This window comes from Benincasa hispida, chromosome 4 (assembly GCF_027475165.1).
Source record: "Benincasa hispida cultivar pf3 chromosome 4, pf3_genome.v1.1, whole genome shotgun sequence".
Taxonomy (NCBI): domain Eukaryota; kingdom Viridiplantae; phylum Streptophyta; class Magnoliopsida; order Cucurbitales; family Cucurbitaceae; genus Benincasa; species Benincasa hispida.
Window position 1 is genome coordinate 5320848 of NC_143481.1, and position 26518 is coordinate 5347365.

The 26518-nt window shown below is 35.6% G+C and overlaps 1 protein-coding gene across 1 annotated transcript; it reads left to right on the top strand.

The window, feature by feature from the left end:
• The first annotated feature begins 21587 nt into the window (after nucleotides 1–21587).
• Nucleotides 21588–24860, top strand: LOC120076457 (proteasome subunit alpha type-1-B-like). Its single transcript, XM_039030292.2, has 2 exons — nucleotides 21588–22131; nucleotides 24163–24860. Exons 1-2 carry the CDS (start codon nucleotides 21781–21783, stop codon nucleotides 24655–24657), a joined length of 846 nt encoding a protein of 281 aa, XP_038886220.2. The 5' UTR covers nucleotides 21588–21780; the 3' UTR covers nucleotides 24658–24860.
• Nucleotides 24861–26518: the final 1658 nt, after the last annotated feature.

Consider the following 26518-nt stretch of genomic DNA (forward strand, 5'->3'; position numbering starts at 1 on the left):
TTTAAAAGAGTTCAAGGCTAAAGTTGAAAATACATTGAATAGATAGATTAAAACACTTCAATCGGCATTCCAGGACTATTTAATAGAACATGGAATCGTCTCCCAACTCTCAGCGTCGAGTACACCTCAGGAAATGGTGTAGCGAAGAGGAAAAATAGAATCTTGTTGGATATGGGTCGTTCAATGATGAGTTACAATTCCTTACCGGGTACTCTAGGTATGGGGACATGCGAGCGAGGGCGTCCTATACAAAGAGTTTGTATAAGACCTGACCACGAAGGGTTAACGTCTCATTATACAACACCGTTCATGACAGGGACTTCACTTCACTAGGATGACCATAGGTAACATGACCTCAATCCTGAGTGAGTTGGGAACTCCTGCCATTGAGGGCGGTCCTTTGATTTGTATGGGTGCGAGTGGCCAGTTAGCCGATTCAAATCTACCATTTTGGGGATTCGTCTTATTTAGGAGCTGGGAACTTAGCTACATAAGATGGAATTCACTCCTTCCCCGAGGAAGGGGTAAGTAGATAGATGACTCCCTTAAGGGCTGATTCCAGGGCTTCAATGATGCGCCGCCACACACCTTCTCTTGGCCCGATAGGTGTTCACGCATAGTTTGACTATGTTGTATTGTTCATTAGAGGAATCAGTGGTACTTAAAGAGTGAGATGTAACTACAGAGGCATAACGGTAATTTGGCCCAGCTGTACTTATGAGCATCTGTGAAGGGTCATCGTACTCATGATTGGTTATATCCGATGGACACAGAAATATATCTGTGGTAAGAAGAGTTCAGCTGTTGGTGGATCTCGTGGCTAAGTATCACCTGATCCGCAAGATAGTGCATCAAGGAGACGTGATCATCACGAAGATCGCTTCGGAGCACAATGTTGCTAACCCGTTTTCGAAGGCTCTCACGGCTCAGTATTTGAGGGTCACCTTCAGAGCATGGTTCTACAGGATCGTCAGCGGCTGGACTAAGGCAAGTGGGAGATTTTCTTGTACTAGGCTTTTATGCCCTAGTTTATTGTTTTGTACTAGTTTTTGTACACCCCACTTCACTTTAGGACAAGTGGGAGATTTTTGGGGTTGATGTCCTAAAGTATCATATGCAGTGGTTTGTAAACAGTTTGTATGAACGTTTGTGATGTATAATATATGATATTTTACTTCACTTCTTGATTTTGTTCAGTTGAATGTTTTATTTGCTTTACCATATACCAATAAACCTAAAGTCTCTGGTTGTCTGTATGTAACTTAAGCATGTATGTGGTGACTTCGCCAATGCATATTTCCTACACAAAATAAGTAAATTTCCTCAGTTTAGCGCTTTTGAACATGATATTGCTTATTTTTACCGTCGCATTCTCTGATGTTTTACTTATTTGAGCTATAATAACGTGTATTTCTACTCGTTATCACCTCCAAATTTAAAACAATGTTTGTCCTCAAGCATAAACTAAAGATTTTCTTTAAAGAGTCAACCACCTTTACCCTACCTAGACTCCTCAAGGTGCCTTATTCAAATTTCATGAACCAATGCCTTCTTAATTTCTATCCTGATCTCTTCCTAAAATACTTCTAATCTTTAGGAACCGCAAGTTTAACCTTAAAAAAAACTTTACTCGTTTCTAGGACATCGTATAATTTATTTCAAACTTTCTCCAACCGGGGTGTTTCCAAGTGATTTTTACCTTTGCGCGATTTAGATATTCCTTTTTGTGATTTTGCGTTGATCCAAGTTCCTAGCCTTCATTTTGGGTTGCTCCCACGGGTGTCATGCGAGCATCCAACTATGAGCAAGACACTCTTTCTCAATCTAAACTCATGCCCATTTGGCAGCGGAGTTGCGATCACTTGATTTATGCGTTGATCATGATTCCTACCTTTGTTTTGGCTTGCCCCCACGAGTGTCATGTGGATATCCAACTACGAGTAAGATCTGATCTCACATTATGATTTTTTTTTTTCAAACCTCTAAAAGCAGCAAGGTTGAAAACAAATACTAGCACCTCCAAATTTATACATAGCAACGTCCTCATTACTGATAGACTGAAATAACTCATGCGATGCTCTTAGGAAATTTTGTAAAAATCATTTTGAAAGAAAGCTGGTGGACCACTAACTTCTAGAAATGTTTCATGAATTGATTATTCTGAAATTAAGTTAACTCTAGTACATGGGTAAGAAATAGAAATAAAGACATGAATTTCATCATTGAAATCATAGTTGGTATGGGGAAGAATGTGGTGACTAAATAAAGTAATCAAAATTCAATGATTGCGTCAAACTAAAGAGGATGCAATAATAAAATTTGCAATATTAAAATGAGATACGAGAAGTGAAAATTTTGAAATAAAAGAGTCAAGGAAGAATACAACCCCCAATTTGCTTTGTTGTCTGCATCATCCTTGATCGCATCCTTTCCTGCGGTGGGTTGATTCCTCGATTGCAATGGGTTGATCGAACTGGTCGCGTATTTTTAGTTTATAGCATAGCTCCACCGCAATCGTTCACTATGATCATTGCTAAATATTAAGATGGAAAAAAGTATAAAATACAGAGTTGATAATTTAAAGAGTAGTGATTGTACAAAATGCGTCCCTGATGAGTTTGTGTCGCATATCAACGCAGGGACCGCTCGTTTCTTCTTCAGTCAGGATTCCTTAGGTCCACGGAGGTTTTCTCGCGATGAAAGTCTCCTCTGTGATACTTCTTAACTCTTTGCCCATTGACCTTGAATGTGATGGTCCCTTCTTTATTAGTTAATTCGACTGCACCGTGCGGGAATACTTCTTTGATTATAAATGGGTCAGACCAGCATGACTTTAATTTTTTCGGAAAGAGTTGTAGCCTAGAGTTGAATAGCAAGACCTTCTGTCCAACCTGGAGATTCTTTTCGCATAGTCGTTTGTCATGGAAATGCTTTGCATGTTCCTTGTAGATCTTGGCATTTTCATATGCTTGAATTTTCCATTCGTCTAGCTCGAGAAACTGGATTTTTCTCTCCTCCCCTGCAGTCTTTAAATCAAAATTGAGCTTCTTTACTACCCACAGTGCCTTGGGCTCTAATTCCAGCGGTAAGTGACATACCTTCCCAAACACCAGTGTATACGGGGACATGCCTATAGATGTTCTATAGGTTGTCCTATATGCCCACAAGGCATCGTCAAGCTTCATGGCCCAATCTTTGCGTGAAGGATTCACCACCTTTTCTAGGATCAGTTTGATTTCCCTATTAGACACCTCGGCTTGGCCGTTTGTCTGTGGATGATATGCCATGGCGACCTTATGGTGGATATTGTACTTGAGCAGCAATTTGTTGATGACGCCATTTACAAAGTGGGAGCCTTCATCACTTATTATGGCACGTGGGGTGCCAAAACGAGGGAAGATGTTTCTTCGCAAGAATCTAGAGACTATCGTCGCATCGTTTGCAACGCATGATACTGCTTCAATCTACTTGGAGACATAATCGACGACCAACAGAATCAACTTGTGGCCATTTAATGGTGGAAATGGTCCCATGAAGTCTATGCTCCATACATCGAAGAGTTCCAATTCTATTATAATATTCATCGGCATTGCATTCTTCCATGAAATATTTTTCGTGCATTGGCACTTGTCGCATTTGATAGAATAGTCTCGTGCATCCTTGAATAGAGTTGGCCAATAGTACCCACTTTGTAACACTTTGCTGTTGTACGTTGACCTCCGAAATTTCTGCCATAAGGTGAGTCATGGCACTGGAAAAGTATACGCTAATACGCAGTCTCTGGCACACACAGTTGCAAGATCTGGTCTGACCCCCTCTTGTAAAGATTCGGCTCATCCCAATAGTAGGATGTGTAATTCTCCGAAAATTGCTCACAGACCAGAAAATTGACAACATCTGTGTACCATGGTAATTCTTCGAGTTTAAACAGCTGCTCATCTAGAAAGGATGCATTCACTTCCGACTGAATACAGTCTACTTCCAGATTCTCTAATCTCGATAGATGGTTAGCAACCTGGTTCTCCGTCCCCTTGCGGTCAATTATTTCCATGTTGAATTCTTAGAGGAGGAGCTCCCATAGGATTAGCCTTGGCTTTGAATCTTTTTTTGTCATTAAGTATTTTATTGATGAGTGGTCGGTGTGAACTATCACTTTGGATCACAGCAAGTAGGCTCTGAAATTTTTGAATGCAAAGATTACCGCAAGAAGCTCCTTTTTTGTAGTAGTGTAGTTTGTTTGGGTAGGGTTCAATGTTCTACTCGCATATGCGATGTGGCATAGCATTGTTTTTTTCTTCTGTGCTAACACTGCTCCCATCGCATAACCTCTAGCATCACACATTAGCTTGAATGGCTTCGTCCAGTCAAGTACGATCAAAACAGGCGCATTAGTTCTTGCGTTCTTCAGTATTTTGAATGTGTTGAGGCATTGTAAATCAAAGTCAAACATTTTGTCAGCCTCTAGCAACACACTCAATGGTCGAGCTATCTTCGAAAAGTCCTTCATAAATCGACGGTAGAATCTTGCATATTCCGAGAAACTCCTTACAGCCTTCACAATTGCTTAAGCTGGAAGCTTTTCAATGGCCTCAATTTTCGCTTTATCCACCTCCAGCCCTTCCTTGGAAACCTTGTGCCCGAGCACAATTCCTTCGTTCACCATGAAATGACATTTCTCCCAATTCAGCACAAGAATTGTCTCTTCGCATCTCTTTAATATCTTCTCCAAGTTGTTCAGGCAGACTTCATACGTTTGCCCGTAAACTGAGAAGTCGTCCATAAAAATTTCCACTGAATCCTCGAAATACTCAGAGAAGATAGTCATCATGCACCTCTGAGACGTGCTCTACGCATTGTATAATTCGAATAGCATGTGGAAAAATTTAAACGTTCCATATGGGCAGGTGAATTTGGTCTTTTCTTGGACTTCAGGTGCAATCATTATTTGGTTGTAGCCCGCATATCGTCAAGAAAACAGAAGTAATCATTTCCTGCTAGGCGGTCTAGCATCTAGTTGATAAAAGGAAAAGGAAAATGGTCCTTTTTCGTCGCCGCATTGAGCTTTCGGTAGTCCATGCAAATCCACCAGCCAGTGATGATCCTCATTGGTATTAACTCATTGTTTCCGTTCAGGACTACCATCATTCCTCCCTTCTCTAGAACACATTACACGGGGCTGACCCACGTGCTATCGGCGATAGTGTCTATGATGCCTGCGTCCAACCATTTAATGATGTCCTTTTTTTACAACCTCCTTCATCGCAGGGTTGAGTCTGCGTTGAGGTTCGATAGACCGTTTTTGGTTTTCTTCGAGACGTATTTTGTGCATGCAGTATGTTGAACTAATTCCTCTTATATTTGCTAGCATCCACCTGATTTCTTTTATGTACTTCTTCAGGATGCTAAACAGTGCATTTTCTTGATCTTCTTGTAGGGCAGAGGAAATTATCACCGACAAGGTTTCATTTTGCTTAAGGAAAATATACTTCAGGTTACTTGGCAGAGTTTTCATCTCCATGGTAGGTGGTTGTTTTAAGGAAGGTCTTTGTGTTTTTCTCACTTCATTCAAATTCAATTTTTCTTCTTTGTTTTCTATTTCCGTGTTCACATTGCAGGTTTCCACAGATATGTCGCATTCTCTCTTTCATCTTCTTCTTCGGACTCCACTTCTTCATTATAACTATGTTCATTGTCAGAATCGGATAGGTCTTCATCTTCTGGATACTTCATCGCTTTGATGATGTTAAACCTAAGCTTCTTCCCATTTATACTCATCGTGATCTCTCCTTTTTACACATCAATTTGAGCTCGACCAGTAGATAAAAATGGTTGTCCCAATATGATAGGCACATCTTTGTCCGCCCGTAATCAAGAATGATGAAGTCAGTTGGTAGAATAAATTTATAAATTGTCAACAGGACATCCTTCAACTTTCCCTCAGGGTGAACTAGGGACCTTTCCACAAGCTGGAGAGTCACCGTCGTGGGCGTCAACTTCCCCACATTCAACTGTTTGCAGATTGAAAGGGGCATTAAATTTATACTAGCCCCAAGGTCGCATTGCGCTTGACCGATATAAATCCCGCCAATTGAGCAGGGTATTGTGAAGCTTCCTAGGTCGCTCATCTTCGGTGGGATTATGGTGTTTGACTTTTGCGTTAATGCCACCGTCACAAACTTTCCTGTGCTTCTTTTCTTTGACACCATGTCCTTAAAAAACTTTGCATATTTTGGCAATTGTTCTATCGTTTTTGTAAATGGGATGTTGATGTGTAGATGTTTTAACATTTCCATGAAGCGATGATACTGAACTTCATCATTTTGCTTCTTCTTAAGTCTTTAGGAATGGTGGTAGTTGTACTTTCATTGTTCCACGTTCTATTGGCTTAAATGTGGACATCTTAGGCTCTTCTAATTCATTTTGTGTCAACGGGTTCTTTGATTTCATCGAAATTGGATTTTTCCTACTCGACTCCTTTTTTTTCTTCCACTGTCGTTTTTTTCACTTCGCAAGGTAACTACTTGACATTGCTCCTTTACTGTGTTCCCTGGGTTGCGAGGGAGCTCAGTTGAGCTCGGCGGTGTCCCTTGCGATTTATTTTTCAGCTCTAGATTAAGGATGGAAGTCGCCTGGTTCTGGAGGACCGTCTCGTTCTTCTTAATGTACTACTTTAGTAGGTTCTCCAGGGAAGTTGATGGCAGTGCTTGCGAAATGTTGGCTTGATGTTGCGGTTGGCCGTTCATTCGCTGGAAAAATCCTAGCGGTCCTTCTTTTTATGCCATGGGTTGATAACTCTGTTGTTGGTTATTTTTCCAAGAGAAATTGGGGTGGTTTCTCCACCCGGGGTTGTATGTGTTAGAGAAAAGGTTGTTCTTTACAAAGTATACTGACTGCAGGTTCCTTGAACATTCTTCAATCAGGTGCGATCCTTCATAAGTAGCACAACTCGTGCTCGTCTATTCAATTGCGTTGACCTGCCCTCTTTGCGTTCCAGGGTTGTTGATTGTGATGCCCTGTAACAGATTAATCATCGCATTCATTTGATTCTGTGGAGATGCAATGGCCCCATTGTTTGCATTACCTTCTCGAATTTTTAGTCGTTGATCGCTTTCCTGCTAATCTTTGTGATTCTTTGATATGCAATCAAGGATATTCTTCACCTCATCATAAGTTTTATCAAACAAACCACCATCTGTTGCCACATTGGCAGCTGTCTGCGATGCAGGGTTTAAACTGTGATAAAATATTTCCATCTGGATACATTCTGGTAATCTGTTGTACGGACAGTCTTGCACCAATCTCTTAAACCTCGCCCATGTGTTGCTGAGCGATTCGTCTATTTCTTATTCAAAATTCATGATTAACTTCCTCCTACATTCTCTGTAGGAGGGAAGTATTTATTCATGAACTTCTGTACAACCTATTCCCATGAAGTTATCTCCCTTGGTTCGAGGAAATATACCCATTTTCTTGCTTGATCGCATAACGAAAATGAGAACAGCGTGAGTCGAACTTCTTCAACTTAGATATTTAGGAACACAAAAGTGTTACAGATTTCAATGAAACTCCAGAGATGGACATGCGGGTGCTCGCCACGCCTTCCACTAAACTATCCGGCTGTCTGGATCATCTGTAACATAACCAGCTTCATTTCAAACCTCGACCTGTCCAAAAGCTAGCCTCATGATTCCTGGGGAGAAATCATATAGATTAGGTCAGATAGGTCTATTGTTCGCATTTGTGGCTCTTTCTTCCGGTTGTTCCGCCATTCTAAAATTTCTCTCTTATTGTTATCGGCGGTTGTTTCTCTGTCTTTTTCGGAACGTTCTTTCGATCTCTGGGTCGTAGTTGGGCTCAGAAACGTGTCCTTCGCTCATGTGACACCTACTTCTTCTCTTACCAAAGGAATGACAGTGCACAGAGGTCGAAAGTTGCAAAGAAAAAAAAAGGTTTATTGTTAGCGCAATATATACTGTCGTAGTCTCCCTGGCAATGGCGCCAAAAACTTAATACGTTGTGAATTTTGATGTGATTATGGTGTGAGTTTGTGTTGATGTGTTATGCATTGCACATGTAAGTTTTGCTAATAAGATCCAAGTATAAGGCTCACTAGGTTTCCTGGTAAATCCAGAGTCGAACACAGGGACTACTGAGTAATATGTGACAGTTACTTTGATTCTCTTGCAGTGGTGAAAACAAAGAAGTTGGGTGGTGTTTTGATTAAGAAAATTTCCTATGCGATGGAGTTCGAACGAAGAGTTGATGAAATCGAGAGTTATAATGAATATGCGATGAACGGGTTGAGAAGGGGTTTAGCTAACATTTTCTAAGATTACGTACAAGTTATGCGATCATGCTACACAAAAACCACAGCATGTCATCTCTTAATGCAAATGCCATAATTCCTATTTATAGGATGCATGCGATGTACACGAAAATGTCGATAGAACTTATGTCTAAGCCTTTATTCTTGTCTATGCGATGATGAATGATGCACCATACACAAAGTGACCGCATACTATCATATCCTATTTCTAGGGTGTATGCGATGTGTTAAAAGCAATAGAACTTATGTCTAAGTTTCTATCTCTTGCTTATACGGTTCTAATTTGACTCTCTCAAGTCTAGATTCTATCTTTAGACTACTCTCTTAAGTATCTCTAAAGGGTGAATGACGCATACATAAGACAAGATGATCGCATAAAATGTAAATCTTAGGTCATGCTAGCTAAGTACTTCTTAACCTATTCGTAAATTTAGCTACTCATGAAAAATGTGGAGAGATTGAACATAGATTGAAATGAGATTTCCATTTTCTATAAATAAAGTGCTGAATACAAAATGACAATGGAATTTAGAGATAAGAAGTCCGGTAAGCAATGTCTTACTTCCCGAGGCCTTTTACACTGTCTTTTTTACTCCAACTCTGTCCAAGTGAATATTCTTACTCTTGCAAGTTCTGGTCGTCTCTCCCTTTGTAAGGCTTTTCGGCAGTCTCTCGATCTATCCGAGAATGATCTCCAGCTTCTTCGTCTCTTAGCTCGTCTCCGTCCTCTAAATCTAAGTATGAGTATGTGCATGAACAGACTAATGGTTCTCTAACGTATTCTATGATATATCTTGTTAACCCACGTTACAATGGTGGCCTTCGGTATTTATAGAGCTCAAGGTGAAGCAGCTTTTCTCTCTAATGATTGCAATAGTGGGCGTTTATTAAATCTCCTACTCTTATGTGCCGATTAATGGTCACTGAAAGTTGAGTGTACTTGCTACAGTGTGGCTTTAACGGCTTGTCAACTAAATTCAGATTCAGTCGTCATTAGCTTTCCGTCCCATCATGATTTATTGTGTTGTCACCTTGATGCGCAGTCTTTATGCGGCCACCTTTTTTAGCAACTTCTCACGATTGCATATGATCGCATGACTTTGCGACCGCAATCTTCCAAGCATGCGGACATCTAATTCCTTATATCGCAATTTTACTTGCACCAACGCATATTCCCTGCACAAAGTAAGTAAATTAACTGCTTTTATGCGATGGGTGCATGTGATCGCAATTTCCTTAGTTTAGCGCTTTTGGACATGATATTGTTTATTTTTACCGCCGCATTCTCTCATTGTTTTACTTATTTGAGCTATAATAACGTGTATTTCTACCCGTTATCAGTGATATACAAGTGGATCATGTCTTAAGTGATAACCAAAATGGTCTGTAGTATATGAATATAGGAGGAAAATCTTATCCTGGTAATGCTATGGATGCAGCCCACTTTATGGAATGGTCACAAGTGTTGTGACTTGTCACAGATGGTCTGATCCTAATCATTTGTGTCGGGGACATGCAAGCGGGGTCATCCTATACTATACAAAGAGTTTGTATAATACCTGACCATGAAGTGTTAACGTCTCGTTATATAACATCATTCATGACAGAGACTTCACTTCACTAGGATGACCATAGGTAACATGACCCCAATCTTGAGTGAGTTGGGAACTCTTTCCATTGAGGGTGATCCTTTGATTTGCATGGGTGCGAGTGGCCAGGTCGCCGACTCAAACCTACCACTTTGGGGATTCGTCTGATTTGGCAGCTGGGAACTCAACTATACAAGATGGAATTCACTCTTTCCCCGAAGCAGAGGTAAGTAGATAGATTATTCCTTAAGGGCTGATTCCAGGGCTTCAACGATGTGACGCTGCACACCTTCTCTTGGCCCGAGAGGTGTTCACACATAGTTGGACTATGTTGTATTGTTCATTAGAGAGATCAATGGTACTTAAGGAGTGAGATGTAACTACAGAGGCAAAACGGTAGATTGCCCCAGTTGTACTTACGAGCATCTGTGAAGGGTCATCGTACACATGATTGGTTATATCCGATGGACACAAAAATATATCTGTGGTAAGAAGAGCTCAGCTATCAGTCTTTAGTAGAATTCTTGGCAGTTAATAGATGGTGGATCTCGTGGCTAGAGAGTTTAGTTAGCTATTCAAGTACCGTTGGAGCTTCGAGCCATAGGTCCATAAGGTCCCCTTGGTAGCTTAGATAAAGTTGAGAATAAGTTTTTGGGTCAGTTTGAAATATTCAAATTGACAAGCGGGAGTTCGATTATATATGATATAATTGAATTGGTTAATTATATATGATATAACTAACTGAATGTATGAGATACATTATTTTGGAGGAAATTGGATATAAATATGATTTATATCAAGTAGAAGAGAAAACACTATAGTAGATATATGATATCAAACTATAGGTTAAGAATATGATTATGATTATATTCATTATTTAATTAATTAGGCAGTTATGAGATAATTGGACGAGTATTTCTTCGGAATCATGCGAAAGTGGGAAGTTCGAATTCAGTTCTTGTAACTGAAGAATAAAATGATCTTTTTTTTCATTTTGTAAAACACGCAAGAAAAATCGCTCACGGTGTGAACCTATATGATCGTTTAGCGTTGAGAGCCTATACGATAGTGCTCGTCTTCCTAAATGATCGCACACCTACATACTAAATGATCGCCTACGATTTCTATCACAATAGTGGTAGAATGTATGTGTGGTAATTCTATCACAATGAAATCGAAAAGATCCGCTTTCGCTCATGGATTCTCTTGTTTTAGAGTTCCTTCAGTTGTTACCTCTTCTACTGACTCTAAACCTTCCTCGTCTAATTTTCAAATGAGTAACTTACAAGACTTGCTTAAACAGGTGATTTCATCTAATTCCTCCGCGCTTGCAGTCTCCCTAGGTAATAGATAGCTTCTTGATTCCGCTTGTTGCAACCATACGACGTATGATTTTTCTCTTCTGACTGCACGCACTCTTGTCAAATCTTTTCCTCCCATTTATGCTTCTGATAGTAATTGTATGACCATATCCCATGTTTGCTCCATTGACACTTCCCTGTTACAACTTTCCAATACTTATTGTATTCCAAATTTGTCCTTTAATCTTGTCTCTATCAGGAAATTGTGTGATCTTCACTTAACTATGTCTTTTTCTTCTACTGGGTGTCAGGTTCAAGATCCGTGGATGGAAGACGGTTGGTACAGGCCGTATAGTGGGAAGATTGTTTGAGCTCCCATCTCTTCGACTTTCTATTTGTTCTCTTTCTGCCCTTATCATCGACTCTACTATCTATCAGTGGCATCTTCGTCTTGGTCATGCTTCTTTTGAAAAACTCCATCATTTAATCTCTAGTCACAATTTGAATAATGTCTCCAAGTTTGTATCTTTTGACTGTTTGAATTGCAAACTTGCGAAACAACCCACATTATCTTTTTCCCAGTTTAGTTCTATATATGTTGGTCCTTTTGACTTAATTCACTATGATATTTAAGGGCTCGCTCCTATTTCCACTATCAATGGTTATCACTACTTTGTTTTATTCATTGATGATTACTCTCGGTTACCTGGATATATTTTCTTAAACACCGTTCTTCTCTATCTCAAATATTTATTGATTTTGCTAATATAGTTCATACTTAATTTTCTCGCACAATCAAGGTTCTGTGTATAAATAACATCTTGGAATATAAGGACTCCAGGCTCCTTTCCTTTCTCACCATCAAGGCACTCTTATTCAATGCTCTTGTTCTCATACCTCTCCACAGAATGGGCGAGTGGAGTGGAAACATCATCACGTCCTAGACTCCGTTCGGGCCTAACTTCTGTCTATCTCCTGCCTTACAAAGTTTTGGGATGAAGTCGCTCTTACTTCTGTCTACACAATCAATTGTCTTCCTTCATCTGTTCTTCAAAATGCTTCTCCGTTTGAACGCTTATATGGTACTTCTCCTGATTACTCTAACCTCATGGTCTTTGGTTATGCATGTTTTGTACTTCTTTACCCTCATGAATATACCAAATTAGAACCATATGCACGTCTTTGTTGCTTTCTTGGCTATGGAACTGAACACAAAGGTTTCCATTATTGAGGCCCACTTTCTAACAGATTGCGCATCTCCCACCATGTCATTTCCCTTCTTCTGCATCTTCTGATGATTCTGAGCTTGAATAGTCTATGTCTGTCTCTATTGACCTTGATAAGCCTTCTATCTCACCTGTGGAATCTGGACTTGTCCATGACCCTGCTTCTCATGTTTGATGTTCCACTAGGATAAAGGCACCTCCTACTCACCTTCAAGATTTTCACTGGTTTTCTACTATCAGTTCCTTGGTTGAACCTACCTCTTTTCGTAAGGCAAATACTAATCTTTTGTGGCAGCAAGCTATGAGAGAAGAACTTCGGGCTCTCAATAAGATGTACACATGGGAATACATTAACTTACCCCCCCAGAAAGAAACCCATTGGTTGTAAGTGGGTCTACAAGATCAATACTCACTCTAATGGTACTATTGAGCGTTATAAAGCTCAGTTAGTAGCAAAAGGATATTCTTAAGACTATGGGATGGATTACAAATAGACCTTTACATCTGTGGCACGAATGACTTCTGTTCAGTTTCTCTTAGCAATTGTTGCAGCCAAATAGTGGCCATGTTTTCAAATGGATGTCAAAAATACCTTCCTTAATGGGACCTTATATGAGGAAGTGCATGTAGTTGTCCCCAGGTGTCTCTCTTCCATCCTAGAAGGTATGCCTTCTCCGACGAGCATTGTATCGTTTGAAGCAAGCCCATCGAGCTTGATTTTCAACTTTTAGTTCCACTATCATTCAACTTATATATATATGTTCAGTTCTCATGACACAAACTCTATTTACATGGTAGACAACTCATGGTATTATTCTTCTTCTCTTGTATGTTGACGATATGATTATTACTGGGGATGATCCTCATTCTATCTTTAATATACAACGCTATCTTGGCGAACACTTTTAGATGAAGGACTTGGGTTCACTTAGTTACTTTCTTGGCCTTGAAGTATCGTTGAGCTCTGCTAGTTATTCGTTGTCTCACGTAAAGTATGCCTTGGATCTTTTGGTGCGCTCCTGTATTACTGACTCTGCTACAGCTCCAACACCACTTGATCCCAATGTTCGCTTGACTCTGTTTGATGGAATTCCACTTGAGGATGTCAGTCTCTATCGTCAACTTGTTGGCGGTCTTATTTATCTGGCAGTCACTTGTCCTGACATTACATATGTTGTTCACATTGTTAGTCAGTTCATGGCTCCCCCTTGAACCATTTATTTTACTGTTGTTCTTCGTATCCTATGTTATGTCAAAGGTACTTTGGGACATGGACTTATGTTTTCTTTTCTGGTTTTATCAGGTTATTCTGATGCTGATTGGGTTGGTGACCCTACTGACTGGCGTTTTACCTTCGGTTATTGTTTCTACCTTGGTGATTCTCTCATTCTTGGTGCAGTAAGAAACAGAATGTTGTTTCTTGTTCTAGTATAAAGTCTGAATATCGTGCTCTAGCTGATGCTATGTTATAATAACTCTTGTGGCTTCGTTGGTTTCTTGCTGATATGGGAGTCCCTCGGTCATCTGCTACTATACTTTATTGTGACAATCATAGTACCATCCAGATTGCTCACAATGTTGTTTTTCATGAACGCACCAAGCATATTGAGAATGATTGTCACTTTGTTCATTATCATCTCCTGAGCGAAACTCTGCTTTTACGCTCTGTTTCCACTGATGAGCAACCCACTGACATTCTCACCAAAGATTTGCCTCCTGGTCGTTTCTCCAACTACTTAACAAATTCAAATTGATTCCAACCTTACCACCTTGAGTTTAAAGGTCGGTGTGAATATATACTAGGCCTCCTTGTACTTAGTCTTATTTTGAGAGTCTTTAAGATATGGTTAGGCTCTATTCTTAGGCTATTAGTACAGTATTTATACCCCTGTACGGTTCCTCGTAGAAACATACTTTGAAATATACATACTCAAGTCAAATAAATCAACAAATTGATTTAGGATCAAATTTGTTTATAAACTATTTAAAACTAAGTCGTTATGTACAAAAAATTGATGCTTAAATTTCAATGAGATTTATCATGGTATGAACTAAATTGTTACAAATTTAAAAGTACATGGACTAAAATTATTATATATTAAAGTTTAATTATTAAGATTTCGTTCGGTAATCATTTTATTTTTAATTTATAAAAACTAAGTCTATAAATACTCAATCTACTGCCAAATTTCTTAGTCTGTGACCTACTTTTTACAAAAGTTTTTTTTTTTTTTAAAAAAAGGCCAATTTTGGAAACTAAAAAAAATGATAGTTTTAAAATTTTTATTTTTATTTTTTGGAATTTGAAAAAATTCAATTCTTTTACTTATGAAAAGATTCAAACCATTATAAGAAATTAAAATTATCAAACAAAGTTAAAGTTATTATAAATTTGAAAATACATAAATTAAACCTTTGTAAACTAATGTTTAGGACCGGGATGTTCATGGCCTTCCTTATTGTACTAAGATTGATGTTAATTAAAAAAAATTGACTAGCATGAACTAAACCTTTCGTTGTCGTCCAGTGGTTAGGATATATAGCTTTCACCGAGGAGACTCGATTCCCAACAACCATTTGTTACTATTGGACAAATTTCTCCTTTTGTTTTCTTCTTGCCCTGTAAGCTCACACATAATCAGTGAAAAATTCTGACACAAATCATTGTAGAGTGAGTATTACTCCAAGTGTTTTTAAAAATTTAAAATAAATTTTGAAAGGCTTTTAAAATTCATAAGTATCGTTGTTGTCCAGTGGTTAGGATATTTGGTTTACACTCAGGAGACTCAGGTTTGATTCTCGATAATGAAATTTTTTATCTTAAATTTTTTTATTTTAAAACCATAACCACAACATTCATCATCTAAATTTCAATTTAAATAACTAGAGGATATCGTGTTTGATTTCACATAATAAAAATAAATTTTTTTATCTTGTTTGAATTTTTTTTTCACATAATGTTTTTTTAATATATAATGATAAAAATAGGGTTGGAGGGAAAGTATTCCCAAAAATAGATTTTTAAATCATATACTGGATACACGATTACGCCTTAATCGTCTACCGCAAACATAGTTACACCTTAATCGTCTACCGAGTACACGATTAGCTCTAAATCGTGTACTGGGTACACGAGTCCCTGTCCATATAGCACGTGCAGTCTGTCGTGGCAATCATGTAGGATTCACGGAGGTAATCGTGTATCCAGTACACGACTTCCTCTCCAAAATGCCACGCCCTCCCCTTCTTCTTCCTCACCGAGCTTTCTGCCTTCCGAAAGCTTTCTCTATCCGAACGTTTTTGCATTCTTTTGTTGCATTTATCCGTCCAAAATTCCGACATCTTCCTCATTTTGCTTCTGTCTTGTGCATCCAAACGCCTCCTTTTGCTCGTCCGTCCAAAATTTTTCGAAATCGTCCTCCATTTGTTTGTCCGTCCAAAATCGTCTGAATGCTTCTGTGGTAAAATTCTTTCTCTAGTTGTTTTTCAATATATAATCTTGCAATAAGTGGCAATCATTCAAGATTTCATGCTCTCGTGTAATTGCAGTTTATAATTATATACATATGACATACCTACCACTTATTGATGAATACTACAAATTGTCCAATTTCAAGTGTTGTTATGAAAGCCGCTTCCATCCAATTCAACACCCAGATTATTGGCCAGAATTATCATTTACAGAAGTTCATCTAAATGCGGACTTACTAAGAGAACAAGGTCGGCCAAAAAGTACGCGCATTCATAATGAAATGGATTGGAGAGAAGCAAGCCAAAAAGTGCGATGTACAATTTACAAAAGAGAATGACATAACAGACGCACTTATCCACAACGTACACTGGGTGCTTCGTCGTCTTCGGGTCATTAGATGTATTTTTTTTTACTTGTATATTTTATATACTTGTATTCTTTATGTACTTATATTTTTATGTAATTGTACATTTTATATAGTTGTATTCTTTATGTATTTATATTTTTCATGTAATTGTATATTTTATGTACTTGTATTCTTTATGTACTTATATTTTTCATGTAATTGTATATTTTATGTACTTTTATTCTTTATGTACTTATAATGAATTTATGTAATAAATTTATTTTATGTAATTGTATCTTTTTATGTATCTTTTATGTCATGGATTTTATTATGTAATGTAATTTGAACTTCTTAGGTAATGGAGCCTGGTCTTTTTAATCGTGTACAAATATACCAACAAAATACGCATCGTTCACAAACAGTATGGGATAGTTCTTCCACTATGGTGTTAAGTTGTCGGAGAAGGGAGGCGACTGCACAACATACTATCACATTTGATCACCGCATTATTCCATATGTTCAGCAGGCAGGTTTTCTTGGGGTTGCACAAATTGGTTTTATCCAACTTGATTGGCACCTTATTACTGCTCTAGTTGAGCGTTGGAGACCAGAAGCCCGCACATTTCACCTACCTTGTGGGGAATGTACGATTACGCTGCAAGATGTTGCCATACAATTTGGATTACGAGTGGACAGGTAACCATTGACAGGTAACCATTGACAGGTTCACTACAGTATGACTGGAAGAACGTTTGTGAATAGCTCTTAGGCGTTCTACCAGAGGATCTAAAGGGATCAAGATTGAGTATCCCTTGGTTGGCGTCCCAGTTTCCAGAATTACCTCCCGATGCCGATGACATCAGCGTACGTAGATATGCACGAGCATATATCCTGCAGCTTATTGGAGGATTTTTGTTTGTTGACAAGTCAAATACTCTAGTACATCTCATGTTCCTCTCACTATTGTATGATTTCAAGCATGCTGGTACAAACTCGTGGGGTGGTACATGTCTTGCATGGTTGTATAGAGAACTTTTTCGGCCTTCTAATGCACAAGCGTTGGAAATAGCGGGGCCACTGATACTATTACAAGTATGAGTTTATGATCGATTTCCAATTATAGCATCACAAGTCCAGCTACAGGTCCCAGAAATAATACCTGACACTAGGTAGATGTTCAACTAGAAGGTATTATTCAACAAACAAGACGACTCAATGTTGTTGATACCGATCGAAGACGTATTCGTCATAAACGACAGCGATAACAGGGTGAACCTAATTTAAAGGAACACGAAGACAACCCCATGAGGGGTAAGGGCCAGGGAGGGTCATTTTTAAGTTTCATGTAAACTTTCATTTTCAAATTATAAATTAAAGAACTAATTGTAAATATTATTTAATATCATGATATATATATTTTTTTAATATGAGTACAAAATGTTTTCATTGTAGATTAAATATATAATTAAGTTTAATAATGAAGGAATTTGTGGACATATTCCTAAAGTTTTAATATTGTTGTTTAAAAAAAATAGTCAACAAACTATAAAAAAAAAAATGATAAGCAAATCATGTACTTCAGCCGAAGTGGTGCTAACTGGATAAACGGTACTCGTGTACTGGGTACACAAGTTTGCCACATGAAAATTGTGTACCCGGTACACGATTACACTATCCCAATTTTGTCAATAGTTTTCCAAAACACCTATTCTTAGAAAAAGTTTCCCTCCAACCCTATTTTTGTCATTATATTTTTTTAAAAAAAATCTAAAATTTTAAAATAAAATTTGGAAGTATTTTAAAAGTCATAAGTTTTGTTGTCGTTCAACAGTTAGGATATTTGGCTTTCACCTAGGAGACTTATCGTGTTTGATTTCGCACAATAAAAAGAAATTTTCATTCAAATACTGAAATAGTTTTTTTTCTTTTTTTTTTCTTTTTTTTGTTCGACAATATATGGAAATGAGGATTTAATTATATATATAAAAAAATTCATGATAATAGCTATAATTGACTCAAGTTTCCAATTTAATCAATTTCTAATTAATTTTTTTTATGAACTTAAATTTTTTTTATTAATAAAATTAGTGAGTCAAAAAATAATTCCACATAATTAAACAATTAAAAATAATAAAATAAACAAAAGAATCTTGAAAATTTTAAAAACAACATTCATCATCGAAATTTCAATTAAAATTTTTTTTTATGTTCGATAATATATAGAAATGAGGATTCAAATCTCATTCCTTTTAATAAAAGTATATATTTTATGTTAGTTGAATTATGTTTGTGTTAGTTAAATATTAAAGGTCTGTTTGAATTTACTTGAACTCTTTTTTTTATATATAAAAATTTAAAATAAATATTGGAAGTGTTTTAAAAGCCATAGGATATTTGGCTTTCACCCAAGAGATGCACAATCAATTCCCGGCAATAGAATTTTCTAACAAATTTTTATTAGAGGCTGAAATAATTTTTTTTTAGTTTATGTTCAACAATATATAGAAATGAGGATTTAATTTAATATAGAAAAAAAAATCATGGTAATAGCTATAATTAACTCTTGAGTTTTCAATTTAATCAATTTCTGATTAAATTTATTTTATGAACTTTAACTGTTTTTTATTAATAAAATTAGTAAGTCAAAAAACAATTCCTCATTAGACAATTAAAAATAATAAAATAACCATAACCGCAACAATCATCATCGAAATTTCAATTTAAATAACTAAAGGATATCGTGTTTGATTTCACACCATAAAAAAAATCCATTTAGAGATTAAAATAGTTTTTTTTTTCTCTTTCTTTTTATGTTCGACAATATATAGAAATGAGGATTCAAACCTATTCCCTTTTAATAAAAGTATATATTTTGATGTTAGTTGAATTGTGTTTGTATTAGTTGAATATTAAAAGTCTGTTTGGATTTATTTGAACTCCTTTTTTATAAAAGTTTAATATACATTTTGGAAGTATTTTAAAAATCATAGGTTCCGTTGTCAATTTGATATCTGGCTTGTACGTAACAAGGGTTTGATTCCCAACAACGAAATTTTTAAAAAGAAATTTTCATTTAGAGACTAAAATAGTTTTTTTTTTTTTTTTTATGTTCGACAATATATAAATGAGAATTTAAAACTTTTTCCCTTTTAATAAAAGTATATATTTTATGTTTTGAATTGTGTTTGTGTTATTTAAATATTAAAGGTCTGTTTAGATTTACTTAACTCTTTTTTATAAAAGTTTAAAATAAATTTTGAAAGTATTTCAAAAGTCATTTAAGTGATTGTCAAACAATTCAATTATTTTTAAAATAACTTATTTTCACAATTAAACACTTAAAAGTTGAACTAAATACATTCTAAAATAATTATTGAAAATTAGACGACAATATTTGAAGGAAAAAAACCATGTTAATAGCTATAACTAACTCTCAAGTTTTCAATTTAATCGATTTCTAATTAAGTTTAGGAATTTTTTATTAAATTTAATTTATGAATTAATTTTTTTTATTAATAAAATTAGTAAGTAAAAAAACAATTACACTAAATTAGACAATTAAAAATAATTAAATAAACAAGAGATTCTTGAAAATTTTAAAACCATAACCACAACATTCAACCTCGAAATTTCAATTTAATAACTGGAGCTTCCTTTTTTCCTTTTTTTTATGTTCGACAATATATACAAATGAGGATTCAATCCTCTTCCCTATAAAAGTATACCTTTTATGTTAGTTGAATTGCGTTTGTATTAGTTAAATATTAAAGATATGCTTGGATTTACTTGAATTTTTTTTCAAAAATCATTTGAGTGGTTGTCAAATAATTTAATTTTTCTAAAATAATTTATTTTCAAAATTAAATACTTGAAAAGTTGAATCGAACCTACTCTAAAATAATTATTGAAAATTAGACAATTAAACAATATTTGAAAGGAAAAAAAAAACCATGGTAATAGTATAACTGAAAAAAAAAAATGGTAATAGCTATAACTGATTTTCAAGTTTTCAATTTAATCCATTTCTGATTAAGCTTATTATATTGCTACAATTGAACTTGGAGTGGTAAGTTTTACTAAATTTTATATTATAATTGTAACCATCTCTAATTTATATTATACATTTTTTTTAACAATAAATATAAGATATGAGGAATTGAATCTTTGAAGTTGATAAAAGAATATATGTCAAATACAATTATAATTTACCTTGGTTCAAGGTTTCCTCACTAATAGGGTTGACAATCAGGCCGGACCGGGATGGGACAGGAAGGGGTTCTCAGTCCTCGTCTTCGATGGGGTATTTACTCCATCCCCACCCTATCCCCGACATTTGATGGCAGGGATGGGGATAAGGATTCTCATTTCTCTTTTTACTCAAGGTGACCTTTTTTTTTGTATTTTTTTTTAAAGTTTTATTTGATTTGAGCTTGGACACTTGGCTTAGATTGAGCTAAATTAAAAACTAGGTTGAAGGTAAAAAGATAAATATATATATATATATTTAAAAATCTAATCGGGACAAGGATACCTCCCTAACCTTGTCCCGTCCTAAAATTCTATTTGAAGGAGTGTTTTATAGATATTATATATTGTTTCAAAATGTTTGGTTACTTAAAATTAAATCGGTTAGTTATAGTTAACTTTTTCTTATCCATTTTTCTATCTAACATTAATAAAAAAAATTTAAAAGTGATGTAGAGGCGACCTTTCTTGCAAGATGAATAAAAGTAGATATTGATAGAGCCTATGAATAAATGACTCCTAAAGATAGGGCACAAACATATCAACCTCAACCAAACTCTACATTTATTCACAAATCACTTTAAATCCAGAATAATTGTCTAATAAGTTTTGAAATTTAAATATTTTTATAATAAGGGTTAAATCAAACTTCCTGATATTAAAAAAAAATTAACAACAAAAGAAAAAAAAAATTGTACGGATGACCTTCCACACACGCCATTATTTTTTTTTAATTTGCCCATCACAAATGTATGAAATCTAACCTTTTGCTTATATTATATCACATATTAAAACATATATTAGGGATGACATCTTTCTGTTATTTTTGTCACAGCATTTTTAATGTGAAAAAGACATGATAGAGATTATTATTATCGTTGGATTAGGGCTACACATAATTATCATGTTAGGGCTACACGTAATCATCTACACGGTAATTATAAAATATATAAATTTATTATGTTTTCTCCAATTTTGATAGATATGAATTTTTAAAAGGTAAATAAAAAAAATAAAAGTGCTTATGAGAAGGCCGTTTGAAAAAAAAAATCTTTAAAAGACAAATAAAATGGAAAAAGTAATTGAAGGAAAATTATTTATTTATTTATTAAAAAAAAAAACGAGTAAAGTCTCACACTAGGAAAGTAAGGAAACCCATCGGCAAATATTGCCTTGGAGAAGACGAAAACCCCTAAATCCTCCATTAATACCACCTCAATCCTCTCCCTAGGATCCTGATTCTGCTTCTTCATTCCCATTCTTCTTCATCCAAAAATGTTTAGGAATCAGTACGATACGGACGTCACCACATGGAGTCCCGCCGGGAGGTTGTTTCAGGTCGAATACGCGATGGAGGCCGTCAAGCAAGGCTCCGCCGCCATTGGCCTCCGATCCAAGACCCATGTGGTTCTAGCTTGTGTCAATAAGGCTAACTCCGAACTATCCTCCCACCAGAAGAAGATCTTCAAAGTCGACGATCACATCGGCGTCGCCATTTCCGGCCTTACTGCTGATGGACGCGTTCTTTCCCGTTATATGAGATCTGAGTGTATCAATTACAGCTACACTTATGAATCTCCGCTTCCTGTCGGTCGTCTCGTTGTTCAACTTGCTGATAAGGCTCAGGTTTGTATACGGAAGCCCTCGTTCTGTTTACAATTTGCTCGTGCTTTTGATTTCTTGTGCATTTTTTGAATTTTAGCTATCTCTGCCGTGGGTTCACATTTGTTTGGATTTATTTGGTTACTGACGGGCTTGGTTCTGAAATTACGAATTGTTTTTGCTGGATAGTTAAATGTGGAACTTTTCAGATTATTACGCTCTCTACTAAGCTGAACAATATACGGTCAATTTTATCTTTAGTCAGAAATCGAGGTTAAGGAACGTTTGGGAGAGGGCAGAACATCGCCTGTGTGTTCTCTAATTGTCTGCATTTTGAGTGTTTAAAGGGCTTCTGTTTGCTTATCTTATGTTGTTAGTATTTGTTCCACTAATTCTTAACCGCCGCACAGTAGTAGAAGCAGACTAGGACTTTAAGCTCTCCAAATTAAACCCTACTAGCCTTGCTGGTAATTCGTTCTTTCTAAATTATTATATGTTGTTGTTCAATAGTTTAGATTTTAGTAGAAGCCAGGAAAGGTAAGTAATTGTTTAGGGTTGCAATGTATGTACCACTTATTATGACCATTAGATGTACGAGAGATTTAAAACATTCTTTTAACTATGTAGCTATCTGGTGGTTATGGGGTGGGATAGCTTGCATAATTTCTTCGGGAAAGGAAACCCTTAATGGAATCAATAATGATGAATATTCTTATGTGCACATATATCTCATGTCATTGATGGACTGAGTTGTGAACAAGAAATATATGTGGCTGGATGATTTAGGGCATGGCTTCCATTATACTATGCTCCACCTTTTTGACAGTTCTAGCATACTATTGCACCATCTTCGATCAATAATCCAAGCGATGTTTGCTTTCATGTTTCTCATGGAAGTTCAGTATCTTGCCAAGAAAAAGAAAAAAAAGGTAAAAGAGGGGAATCTTGTATTCCAAAAATTGGGTTTAATTTATTAGCGTGTCACGGGATAGTGAGAGATAGGACGAGGATGTGGCATTCTTTGGTTTTCCTGATCGTTTTGATTTCTCAATTCATTTTTACTGCCCTACTAGTTACCCTTTCAATTTATGGAATAAAATGTTGGTCTTCGTAATGCAATACTCGTACTGTAGCGAAAATGAAGAAACAATCTTGGTAACCTGGCTTATTGCATTTATCCCACCTTTTTTTTTATTAAAATACCATGTATTCACAATGAAAATAAAGACAACAACCTAGAATCCAGGGGTAGAGGAAATGCCATCCACAGCACGCTAATACATGACCTTCTGATCTAGGTTGATCTAAAATACTGTGTGGTTGCATTACAGAACAATTTTTTTGTGTATGGGCACTCTTAAAAGAGACTGTATGAAAAACAAAATTACTAAAGTTATGTAAGGATTTCTCCGTGGGAAAAGATTATCTGGTTTCTAACCAAACGAGCCACAGAAAAGCTCTAATAGAAAACTTCCAAAGGGCTCTATCTTTTCCTTTCAGCCACCAGCCTGGACAAGCTTCGTGCATTCAAGAAAGCAGACTGTAAATTGCATTTATCCCCTATTTAACCCTTATATGGGCAAAAGGGCACCACGTACACCAATTGGGCTACAAATCATGGTGAATTCCTTCCCACAACAAAATCTGTTAAGGATATACTTTATGGCTTTGCATCAGATGCGGTTGTTAGTTGTCAATAATCTTTTGCTGGTGTCTTCTGCCTCCATGAATTATTTAGATGTCTGTCCCTAGGCTGTAGGTAGGATCAACCCCAACCTCAAAAGCCATGCCTTCTTGGTCCCAGTTTAGTGGGTTTCCTATCATTTTCATTCTTAGAATTTTCATCCATCTTTTCTAAGATGAGCAAAGCTCTACAGACAGGTAAGTCCGCAACAGGAATAACACTAGATACTTTATTGAGGGTATATCTTCTCTAAACTGTTCTGTTATATGTGTCCATCCAGGACTCTAAGCACGGTTATTTTTACAGGGAAAACCATTTCTCATTTTTAGGAACTTGTGTTTCTCTCTAATTATCTTGGCCATCCATTGCAGGTTTGCACCCAGCGCTCATGGAAACGTCCATATGGAGTTGGTCTGCTGGTAGGTGGTCTGGATGAGTCTGGCGCTCATCTTTACTACAACTGCCCGAGTGGGAATTACTTTGAATATCAAGCTTTTGCCATAGGATCCCGTTCACAGGCTGCAAAGACATACTTGGAAAGGAGGTTTGAGAACTTCAAGGACTCTTCTAGAGATGAGTTGATCAAAGATGCACTGATCGCTACCAGAGAAACCTTGCAAGGAGAAAAACTGACTTCCTCCATATGCACAATTGCCATTTTAGGAGTTGGAGAGCCTTTTCATATATTGGATAGGGAAACTGTTCAGAAGTTGATTGATGAATTTGAAATCGTTAAGGACGATGACATTCCTGCTGCGGATCAGGATATCGCCCCGGAGCAGGGTGATTCTGCTGCCCCTGAAGCAGCTGCAGGGACAGACCAAGGTAGTGCCCCGGATCAAGGCGTGGCGCCAATGGATATCTAAGGGGACACACCGTGAAGAGGTCGCCTCCCCTTCCCCCACTTCCTGGGTCTTGCTGTTAGGTTTGGTTCTTTAGTGCAGACATTTTGATACTTCTCTATTGTGGCCTCAGATTTCGATTTTACATTTATGAAGGTTGTATCAGACTGTTGAAAATGTGTTATGACAACTGAATTGTGTTTTTATTATATTATATATTCGGAGAAGAACAGTAAGCTGATCCACAACGGTCCTTGGACATTGGAATCACGTTAGTTTTGATTAAATTCGAGCTACAAATTTTATTGAATTTGGTATGAAGGGGAAAATCTGAAGTAGAGAGGAATTATCATTCAACTATATTCATCTTAGCATCTAAAGAAGAGTGGCCTTGCAAAATTGGTTTTTTTTAACTTTCTATTTTTGTGTGTTCAACCTACTAGCTAATTTAACCCTTGTAAAACTTTAAAATAGTACTGGTCTATATTTTTTTAATTCCATTTAAAGTACTTTAATAGCCTCTTAACGAGTAGGGGTGTTCAAAAAAGACCTGAAAAAATCGATCAATTCAATCCAATTCGTGCGGTTTGAGTTGGGTTGGGTTCAAATAAATGAAAATTTTATGAATTGGATTGGTTCATGGGTTCACCTAATATAATTCGAACCAACTCAAATTTATTACACTTTAAAATGTATATTTTTTATTACTTATAATATAATTATTTATACATATATTGATTTTAATTTTATTTAATTTCAATATTTTTTGAATAATTTATTCTCCAATAATTCTTGAAAGTAGTTTTTTTTGCAGAAATTTTCACTATATAAATTGAAATTGAGTTGTTAATTTTAATTTAATATATGAAAATAATTAAATTAGATTTTTATATATTTACGTTTGGCTTCTTTTTATAACAAAACTTTAAATAAATAATCTGATTAACCCGAACCAATCCAACCCAAATATTTCATGATTGGGTTGGGTTCATTTTTTAATAAGGGTTATTTGGATTGAAGAAATTTACAACTCGAACAATTCCCTATTAATGAGAATAAAAAGTGGGAATAGGAAATGATATTCTATCACCATGTTTAGTAAAGTTTTTAACCTTGAATATGAGAATATCTTATTCCAAAGTGTTTTATATTTCCATCCATGAAGGTTTTTCACAACCACCAAATAGATGTATTTTTTCCATTTCCAGTGGTTTTTTCTCTTACTTTTTCTCTTTTCATTTTATTTGTTTTTCTTCTTTGTTGATATTAGTTATTTTATTTCATTTTTATAAATATGTTTAAATTAAATTTATAGTTGACATATATAATTAATTTTATTAATAATAATGTTAGTATAATAATTTATTCTATTATTATGAATTAATATGAAAAATTATAATCTTTAAAAAATATATGAATAATCATAATTATATTTACTTAAATTTCTTTTTATTGGTAATATATATTAACATTGTAAATTATTTATTAAAATTATTAATTAATCTTTAAAAAATATTAATTAATTAACTAATAATGAAATAAGTTAATTATTTTCAGTTAAATAATCTTATACACTTGTACTTCTAGTTTTAATCTATAATTATAGTTATTTTTAGAAATTAAAATCATTGATGATTTAACATCAATTAGTTTATATCAACTTCTTTTGTAATATAAAGCTTATAATTCACATAAAACAATTAGTTAATTAACTCTTTAATTAACAAAACTATACGAATACTTAAATTAATCACCAATATTTTTAATAAAAATTGATAATATAAATGTACAATATAAAAAATTTAGATAATAAATATATTAAATTGAAAGGTGAGTGAATAAATTTAATTAAATTTAAATTGATTTAATAACTTAATGTAATAAA